The sequence below is a fragment of the Heteronotia binoei genome, chromosome 19 (assembly GCF_032191835.1).
Source record: "Heteronotia binoei isolate CCM8104 ecotype False Entrance Well chromosome 19, APGP_CSIRO_Hbin_v1, whole genome shotgun sequence".
NCBI lineage: Eukaryota > Metazoa > Chordata > Lepidosauria > Squamata > Gekkonidae > Heteronotia > Heteronotia binoei.
Genome location: NC_083241.1, coordinates 23,778,237 through 23,788,605, shown reverse-complemented (window position 1 = coordinate 23,788,605; position 10,369 = coordinate 23,778,237). Strand labels below are relative to the sequence as shown.

Sequence of the window (10,369 nt, the reverse complement as noted above, 5' to 3'; positions counted from 1 at the left end):
TCTCCCCCAATTCATTCCACTTGTTGAAAAAAAGATTAATTGCAGTTTAGGCTGTAATCCAGAAGATGTTATGTATTAAGTTCCCTGTACTCAGTAGAACTTGCTTTGGAATAAACATATGTGCACATCAGATTACAAGGCTACAAAGTAATAGGTTTCTCGGGAAGAGACAGTATACCACTTGTAACTCAGAAGTGAGAAATCATTCTTCAGAACAATATAGTCAATAGTCGTGTTCATGTCACTATTATTTTATTTGTCTACCCATTACGGTAATACTGAACTGCTGCTTGCAGACTGTATGGGCTCTCGGCATTAAAAGTGGCTGCAGTAACTAATAGCGTGACCTGGAAAGACTCCAGTTCAAATCTCTGCTCACTCGTGAACTCTGAGTGGCCTTAAACAAGCTCTTATAGCACCGCCTGTGCCACATTATCCCCTTCAATCACCAGCATAGTCATGTGGTTGACTTTGGAAGTCTGGTGTAAGGATGTTAACAAGTAATGCTTGATATTCACAGGGTGGTTTGTTTCTTTACAATTCAGCACTCTGTTCCATTCTATCCCAGTTAAGTACCTGCTTTTATTCTAAACATAGATGTCCTTCAAGATTTAGGTCTTAAAGCCTCTTAGACAATAATTTCTTGTAACAATCCTTGCTCTTAGTAAGTGGTCAAATGGGTAAGAACTGCCTTTTCCTGTAACTACCTGTAATGGAAGCATTCTCTCCGCTATAGATCCAAGTGTAAATAAAAGCAGTTACTCGCAGTTTTCTTGTGTGCCACCACAGTTACTATGCCCACCCCCAAGATACTGTACACGGCAACCGTAACACAAATACAAAGTCAGTTTCAGATAAAGCTTTATGGGTGTTGAATGCTTTTTAATTTAATCAAGGCCACATCGGCAGAGATGTATGTGAACCAACACCTTTTAACAAAAAAGGAAGAATCTTCACAGAAGCTGGAACTTTACTGCCAAACCAGGCATATGTAAAAAAAATAAGTTACTGAAAAGAATGTGTCTCGGACTTCTGAAATGGCACCAGCGGCTTGTCTAGCTCTGCAATGGTAAGAAAATGAGGGAGCTTCAGAGGCACATTCAATAGGACATGATTAAATTCGAATTGCACAGACAAGTTAAAGAGCTGTTTCAGTTTTTAAAACAGCATTACAGAAAAGAAGGGGCAACAAGTACCCAGCTTGTTGGGGGGAAAGTGTAAAAAGACTGGGGAAGGCAATGGCAAACCACCCCATAAAAAGTCTGCTATGAAAACATTGTGAAGCAATGTCACCAGAGTCGAAAATGACCGGCGCTTGCACCGTTACCTTTACAAAACCCACATGACAAACACCCACGTACATTAGCCATTAATAAGCATGCAGTAGCTGTGGTTCACCCCTCTACAGTATGGCTATTTTATCTACATTTAAACAAGAAGCAGTCTCTTAAGCAGGAGCCTAAGACTGCAGTTGTCTTTCCCATTAGCTTTCATATACTAAAATGTACCTTAACTATTGCTAGTGACTGTCCCAGTTACTTTAATGGAATGTACTTCTGAGCAAGCATGCACAGGATGGAGCTGAGACAGCTGCAGAATGATGTGCAGGGATTCTTCTTTTCACTGTTTTCACTCTGTTTTGTCTGGAATTAGCAGAACTCCAGGAGTCCAAAACATGGTAATTTACAAATAACTGTCACACGTCACACTTACCAGCATTTTCGTCAGTTCTTCTAAGCTGTTCTGGATATACCCATACACATGGTTGAAGAGCTCCTTCCTAGATCGTGTCCCGTTCAACTGAACTGAAATATAAGAATTGCTGCTTAAATGGCCATGAACCCAAAAGGCTCCCGACCAAACCAAGCCAGTTCAGTTTGGTTCCTCCTTTCCACCAGCCACTGTGTGTGTAATTGCGGGGAATGTTAAAATGGCTGGCAGCTTTGAATGGGTGGGGGAAGCGAAATTGACAGGTTTAATGGTTCTCAGCCATTTCATCTGTTCATTTTGCTCCCCCCCCCCCACTTAGCAACCCCACTGTAGGTTGAATGACCTGAACAACAGCCCCAATAAAAGTTCAAAGAAAGCACCTTCCCTGAACAACAGTTTGAGGACTTCAAACCAGCCCAAGTTTGTGCCCATCCAGCACTCTTACTTCATGAGCACTGGCCTCGGAGGCTGAACACAAAGTCCTTCACCCTCTGCACCTTCAGAATTCCATGCATCTACACTGGCAGGAGATGACAGGGCTCACACTTTGGGGAAGGGGTGGAGTGAGAACTTGCAAATATTTCGCTATCTAGAATATTTACACACTGCCTTTCTACTCATATCAATGCTCAGGGAAGCTAAGGAAACCCAATTTAAAATATAAATTTAAAAAGCAGACAATCCACACTGAAGAATTACTTGCACTATTGGGCTGTTAGCTTAAATCTGCACTATTCAAACATACAAATAGATGGTTATGAAGCCCCATTAACCAATGATGTTTACAGCCAGAATCAAATTCAGTGCTTTGGTAACAGCTTTAGTGACACATTTCTGACACAGATCATATTTGAATTAAAAAGCTATCCAGTTCACTTACCTACATCAACCTGAAGATCTTCCATTACCTTCTTATGTTTGACATACATGGGCCAGACGTGACCATCAAATAATCCAGGTGGATCTGGTACAGTGTAATTCCTTGAACTAGACATTTCGAGAGAGAAGAGAATTTAAACTTTAGTTCAAGCAAGTTAACCACAGACTCGCATCTAGTTCATCAGCAAATGAGAAAATGAACATTCAGATTAGGGAATGCCTCCTTGTGCCCTCTGAAGAGCACATGTCTACAACATGGGTAGGCCCAAATTTTGGAAGTGGGGTGGAATGCAATTGTGAAAGTGCTGGGAAATGAAATTGGGGGGGTGGGGGTGTTTACTTGGCCAGACATGCTTAGAGCAAGCTGTCATGATCTGTTCTGTGAGACAGAGGCCTAGGGAGCCTGTGAGGCCTGTGTCTCAGTAGAAAGAGAAAGCCTACAATCCCCAGAATGCTTGGTGCTGGTTTCAGCCAATCAGTGTCCAAGTAGGCTCTGAGGGGAACTGTTTAAAAGCTCTCTCAGGAGACAAACACTGTTCTTTCCTCCTGAGAGGTCAAGCAAGAAGGATGGCTGCTGTTTAGGAGGGAGAGAGTGAGCAGGCCGAGGCCTGGGGCCTAACAGACTAGGAACAAGTTTAGTCGCATTAGGGACTTTATGTTTATTTTCCTTCACCCACATTACTATAGTTTTTAAAGCACCTTATCTATTCACATCCCCTTTATTGATTTTCCTGTTAAAAATAAACCTTTTTGCTGTTCTTTCTTACTCTGCCCAATCTACACACCTAATTTCTTGGCCAAAACAAGGGATCTGAAGGGCTCGGGAGGGGACCCTAATTCCAGAGTGGTGGCAGTGTCAAGTGGCACCCCCCATCTGGGTCATGACACAAGCCAAACCCTATCAGGAACTGAAGGATTTGCCTTGGACTTGATTGGGGCTGTGCAGGCCTGGGAAATCATTATGGGCACAAGTCATTTCTACTGTCTTCTCCATTGCCTTAGGAAAATCTTGCCCCAAGCGCCAAGAATGTTAGGCTGCTTTGGCACTGCAGGCATCTGCGCTGGGGAACGCCTAACCCAAGTCTTAAGGGAATTCAGTCACACAGCCCTTTCTGCACCTTTCAGCTCCCTTCAGTCCCCGAACAGATCAACAGCTTACAAACAGCATCTTGCTGAGGCAGCTCCTCCCACAGCTTCCCTCTTGAGTTACCCAAGAAAGAAACCCAAGGTATCGGCTGCCAGTCAACCCATTGCTCTTTTGTTCTGCCACTGTACTTTTTAAAATATTTTCTAAGTTGTTTTGAATGCTTTGACAGAAGGGCAGTATACAAATAATATCAAAATGGCTGTTTTATTATTCTTTTTTAAAAGGCCTACCTTCTCCTCTTCTTGCACTCTTCATAGGGAATAGAAAGAAAGAATCGGTGGTCAAATACATCAATTAATGGTCTGCAAAAGAAAATGTTCTGGTTTCTATATATTTCACTTCACTGCTTACCTCCCCCTCTACTGTAAAACCATTCCCTTATTCCCATGCCACTCTCCTCTTTAATTAGTTGTCAATCCAAAAAACGATCCCTCTTACTAGTCCATGCTTGCTAAGTTTACTTACTAATTAAGAGAAGTTAAAAATGGCTTCGGCTGCAGCCAGCTGCTCTCTTGCCTCTAGAAACGTGAAGTTTTTTTAAAGACTCTTTTTTGTACTAAGTTTTGCAAAGGACTTTGTCCAAAGCTTGTGAGAAGTCTGAGTGTACACCACCGAGCAACTCCCAGCATGTCCACAGATCTGTCTTTACAGGACTGGTGAGCAATACTCCCTCGAAGCTGTGGAGTCCTGCATGCAAAAATTCTACTTTGGGAGCTACTGGCATTAAAGTTGTGAGCTACTGCATCAATTAATTTGCTCTGCTAAGACAAAAATCTGTGAGTTGGAGGTGAAAAAACTGTATGCTAGCTCACACTATCTCAGCTTAAAGGGGACATTGCTGGTGAGGCAGGACTCTTGTTTTGCAGAAGTCATGCTGACTGCCCCTTAACTCTCAAGCATATAGGGAATGCTGGCTGAACCTCTTACAGATTTGATCTCAGGATCGTATGTAAAGCACTCTGAACACTGATATGCAGCATTAATACAAGCATTTCTGTTCTCCCCAGAGCCAATTTGCATGTTGCCCCTGCAAACCTTCACTGACACAAAAACAGCCACAACAGCAAACACCACTCCATCCTAAAGCTATTGAAGGCAGATGAAGAAAATCTCTGATTAATCCAAACACTCATTAAACTAACAGCACTTTAAAGCTTGTGACTAAGAACATACATTAATTTCTTCCAAGCTTCTCCATAATGATACGCCCAACCCACTGACAGCCAACTGCCTCTTCCCTGTTTTTCTGCCTTGGTCCTTTGCCATAGTAAACAGACAGGCAAGCCTTTACACACAGTCAGAAGGAATAGGAACAGTGAAAGCTTATCTTACTGCAACCTGCTCTCAAGTGCTTCTAATCAAGACTTCCCACACAGCACCCATTATATCAGCTGAATACCTGCTGAGAATAAGCAGGCACCTGATCAGATAATGCAGCCTTCCTACAGTGTCTGAAATTTTTCAGACTAGCAGAAGATGTATCTGACATGTCCTGGAACTCTGAAGTAACCATCCATTCAGAACTTGTTTAACAAGGTATGAGCGAGCTTTAGTTACCTGTAAGTATAAAGTAAGAACCCTTCAACAATAAGAATATGGATGGTGGTGTCCTTCTCCTCTGAATCTTCTATCGTTCTGGCATCTAGAGTGTTAATGCCATGTGATCGTTCAAACTTGATTGGGTTTTTCTTCCAGGCATTGATGGTATTCATCATGGCATCCATATCCAATGCATTGATAACTAAGACAAAAGACCAGCAATGCAAATTAGAGCCAAGCAAAGCAATTAAGGCCATTCAGTGATAAGGTGCATAACAGAGAAGGAGCCTGAGTTCTAGGGCCCTATCAACTCACACTTTTATCATGCAAAATACACCTTCCAGGACTAGAGTGACAGATTCCTCTCAAAATAAACTAATTACTCCATGGATATAAACAGAACTTACCATCATACTGTTTAAATCCATCTTCAACCACTATCTCATCCTGGGGCTGAAACAGAACAAAAACTGTCTGCAGAGCTACTCACAAATTTTAAGAAGAAAAAAAATATGGTAAAATAGCCTGAATACCTGCTGCTGCCAAAAAGCTATTAAAGCTGGACTTTCAGCAAAGCAAGGCAGCGCAGAACTGCAAAGTGGTGACATGACACTTTCTTCTTTATCTCAGAGCTGGCAATGAGACAGCCTAACACATTTGCAAAACAAAAGTCATCCAGGCAGCACACTAGGGTGTTATCCAGGAATTGCAGAGCACAGCCTCCTGCTCCAGCCAGAATAAACTGATACCTTGCAACTTAAAAGACTCACAACAGGAATGGCGTGAGCCACAATTTAGTTTCCAAACAGAGAACAAAGGTATGTTGAACACTGAGGTAGGCAAATTTCACAATGCACCAAATCTACATACCTGGAGCCCACAGTGCACAACAGAATAATTTCCTACAGCATTGCTATAATCAGTGATGCATTTAGGAATATATCTGCAGCAGTGTTCCCTCTAAGCAGAGATAGTGTGAGCTAGCTCACAATTTTTTAGCCTCCAGCTCACACATTTTTGTCTTAGCTCAGGAAGGATGGCCCCCAAGCAAACCAATTTATGCAGTAGCTCACAATGCCCATAGTTCACAAAGTAGAATTTTTACTCACAAGACTCCACGGCTTAGAGGAAACATTGATGAGCAGGAGCAGAGAAAGCCAGAAGGGTTCAGCCCTGTTCACCTGTAGATGCCACTGGCTTATAAAAATTCACACACAGACTCCCTCCCTGTTCCTTTCTGTGTGATTGGAACAGGTCCCCAAACATGCAAATCTGTTGTATGCAGTTTGAGCCTATACTGTGTTGCACAAAGCCCTCAGAGAGTCCATATTTGCAAACAAAATTAACTACATAACATAACTTTTTTTAGGTTCTGTTTCTTTTAGCCATACATAAAGGACAAATCAAGTCCTTAAATCCTTGCAAACACCAGCTGCCTCCCCCACACAAATCTATCTTTATGATCCTAATGACCAAAAACTGGCCTGGCCAAGAGGTATCTGGTATCAAACCCTGCAGGGATTTTTCATTTGTTTGTATACACTTCCATGGAAAATGTGAAACACCGTAACAGCTATCAAATTATGTAGTGAACACCCTCCCTACCGCACATACAGAAGTGCATCTTACTACAATGGCAATGTAACAAAAAAGGTGGCAACTCCCATTTTTGTTGACTTTACTAAAGTGAGTGTATTAATTGCAGTACATGTGGTTACTAAACAAATCAGAGCCAGTTCATGAGGCTAATGGCTGCCATTCAGCACACAGAGATACCTGGGTGACTACTCTGGCAGGGACACAATGAGAATTCTGCCTGTGCTGGTCTTCCAAGCTGAAACTCAGCAGTGTGTCAAGCTCAACCCAGTGTGTATAAGTAATTTCAGAGCATTTTTGGCTAATCACAGCCTTACAATTGTGCATACCATAAACTAAATCACCTCACAAATTATTCTAGTATGTTTGTATAAGACAGGAGATTCTAGCCACTACACCCTCCACAAGCACTGCACTAATGCTTCTACAAAGTGCAGCCCACATTTTAAAAATTCAACCCACAGCACAAAACCATCTTGCACACCAGCTGGCTTGTTGCAGCATTCTGTGTGGCACAGTGTACTAAAAATCAGATGTAGGTTGCTAGATGCTTCTTGTTTTCAATGCAGACAAATAATTCACAGACACCAATGCAAACTCCTTATCTGAGACTGGCACAAATCAGGCATCTAAAGAGGAAACTTCCTACTTAGTGGACATGTGAAGGTCAACTGTAACTGCTACTGCAGGAAATGCAGAGGCTTAGATAGGAGAAAAGCCTAAACTTCATTGCCAGGCTCACCTTAAAGAAATCATCCTGGTGCACAACACTACAGTTGGGTAGAGCTTGCATGAGTCTGTTGGTGAGGGTGGTCTTCCCACCATTGGTGATCCTGAAACAGGAATTGATGGGGGGTGGGGGAGAAGTAGGTTATGAGTTCTGTCAGAATACATGCAAAATCCAACATTGGTAGACAACTGGCAGCTTTGCAGTAAACAAAGACCATGGCAACTTCTCAGAAAACAAAAGATCATAACAGCCTTGATTTGCAAATTTCAAGACTGCTGCAGTTCCTGTATCCTGACACAGGGACTCCAAAATACATCCGGACTAAAAATACACTCTCTGCTCCCCATCCACTGTTTGCCTTCTCTTTCTTACACCCCACCCATAGTTGTCTGATTTAAGTTTGTTGTTGCCATTTTAACCCTCTCCTGCAAGCCAACAATACACACACACACACACAGTTGTCTATCTATGGCAAAGCAGTGCAGATTATCTTTTGCTGCTTTTTTTGGGGAGGGGGGTGCAAGGAGAAAGAAAAAATGTAATTACAAATGCAGAGGATGTTCTTAGGGTCATGTATACATACATTAGCTAATAAGATTAGTATCAAAGAACAGGCATCTTTTAAATTAATTTAATTAACATCATCTTACCCAGTTCTCAAAATTCAAACCCTCCATATTCATTTTTTTCAACTTTTAACCCTTTACTGCCTCATACCTTCATATACCTCACATCATTTCTTATCCCCCAACCTTTAAAATCTATTTGTTTTGAAGGATCTGGGACACGGTGGCAGCTACCTTGCACTTTTAAGTGTTACTATTTTGAGATTTTAGATTATATAATTTCCCCCCATCTTTCTCCCCGAAACTCTGAATGCATATACTGTTCTCCCCCCCATCCCCGCTCTTCCATTCTCAAAACAAACCAGAGTAGTATGTTAATCTGTGGAATACGAAAACAAGCCCCACTGCAAGGTCGCCCAGCAAACTTCACTACTAAAAGGGGCAGGCAGCACAGATATAAAACAAAGATTCTGGCTCTGGCAGTCTCGCCTCGTTTCCACACTGCATCGAAGCAGAACCACGACAGGAAACACATGGGAACAGAAACTTCCTGAATCGCCATCATGCATGGGGGGGGGGGGTGGAATTCAAGGAGGGGGGGGGGCTTTTATTTCTTTTTGTTCTTCCTATGCCGTGGAAAATCCCCAACTCCTATATTAATTATGTTATAGGTCTTGCTCATAGTTATTAAAGTTTCCATTTTTAAATTGTTAATATTTTTATAATGCTGTAGTTGTTGTCAGTGTTCCCTCTAGGCCGGGTTAGTGTGAGCTAGCTCACAATTTTTTAGTCTCTGGCTCACATTTTGTCTCTGCTCAGGAAAAACGGTCCTAGAGCAAGCCAACTGATGCAGTAGCTCACAACTTTAATGCCAGAAGCTCTCAGTGTAGAGTTTTTGCTCACAAGCCTCCACAGCTTAGAGGGAGCATTGGCTGTTGTCTATATGTATTAATCTAACTGTGTAATTGAAATGCCAATTAAAAATGAAAAAAAACCCATCAACCTCCCAACGAATAATTAAGTTGCATGCGAAAGCACATCCCAGCCCGCGCCTGTCACCGTTGCGCTAGCTTTCTACTTGCAGGGAGTCAGCTGTGGAGGGGGGGGGAGACTTTTTTTTTGGGGGGGGAGTAAATGTTTTAAAAAACATGCCTGCAACACTCACGCTTCCCCGACCTGGTTCATGCAATCCCTCCATCCCGCCTCACGTGCAGACCCCCCACCCCGCACTTTCTTCCCCTCCCCGCAGCCCCATCCGCTCACCCGCCGATGCCGATAATGACTTGCATGGTGGTCGAGGGCTGCAGCGAGGATCCCACACGAGTTGGTGCTTCGAGGGCGGGAGCCAGGAGAGAAGATGGCTACGGCTGAAGAGAGGAGAAGGAGAGGAGGGGAGAAGCACCACCGTCAGCTACCGAGAGCTGCCATCGTCTCCAGAGAACGACTGCAGAGAAGACCCGTCCGCGCTCTACCGGCGCCGCTCAGCGAAAGAGAGAAGCTCCTCTGGCGGCGCCCAGTTCCTCCCGCCCACTCACACCCGCAACCCAATCCGCGGCGCTGATTGGCTAGCGGAGATTCGTTAGCGCCAATAGAAGGTGTGGAAGCGGCAGCCGGCTCGGCGCACCGGCTCTCGATGACCAATGAGAGGCAGTAAGAAGGGTTCCAAGCGCCCATTGGTCGTCCGTTCTTTACTTGGTCCTCGTAGTTCCCGCCCTCCGTCTCGCGCCCCCTCACGGCCTGGCAATGGTTTTGCCTCCACGCGTATTTTCTAGAGAGGGAGAGAGGGAAAGGGGCGGTGGCCGACCACCCGTCGGACAAACACACGAAAACCGAGAAGTTCTGTGTTTTACATCTAGTATTTTTGCTGCCCGTTTACAATCTATAAAGACAATATGTAGGTGGTATTTAACACCATCTGACCTAAATAGAATAAACTCTCCACACTCTCCACTGTGTTATGTGGGCAGGAAGCGAATTATTTACATTGCTGGTGGTCATGCCCAGTATTACAAGTATACTGGAATAATATTCTTACTAAAATAAAGGAAATAATAAGAACATAAGAGAAGCCATGTTAGATCAGGCCAATGGCCCATCCAGTCCAACACTCTGTGTCACACAGTGGCCAAAAAAAAGTATATATATACACATAGCCACTGATGGACCTCTGCTCCATATTTTTATCTAACCCCCTCTTGAAGG

The 10,369-nt window shown here is 43.4% G+C and overlaps 1 protein-coding gene across 1 annotated transcript; it reads right to left on the bottom strand.

The window, feature by feature from the left end:
• Positions 1–844: 844 nt before the first annotated feature.
• On the bottom strand, positions 845–9,733 carry LOC132587531 (nicotinamide riboside kinase 2-like). Its single transcript, XM_060259816.1, has 8 exons — positions 9,431–9,733; positions 7,614–7,704; positions 5,683–5,728; positions 5,294–5,477; positions 3,967–4,038; positions 2,591–2,697; positions 1,714–1,805; positions 845–1,061 (listed from the first exon to the last, which is right to left on the bottom strand). The coding sequence occupies exons 1-8, from the start codon at positions 9,454–9,456 to the stop codon at positions 1,056–1,058; spliced, it is 624 nt and encodes a 207-aa protein (XP_060115799.1). The 5' UTR covers positions 9,457–9,733; the 3' UTR covers positions 845–1,055.
• Positions 9,734–10,369: the final 636 nt, after the last annotated feature.

Coding starts and splice junctions, on each gene's coding strand:
- LOC132587531 (XM_060259816.1), bottom strand. CDS start 9,456: ATGCAAGTCATTATCGGCATCGGCGG. Junction 2,698..3,966: donor GAGTGCAAGAAGAGGAGAAG/GTAGGCCTTTTA, acceptor CGAAATGTCTAG/TTCAAGGAATTACACTGTAC. Junction 1,806..2,590: donor AGATCTTCAGGTTGATGTAG/GTAAGTGAACTG, acceptor CTTATATTTCAG/TTCAGTTGAACGGGACACGA.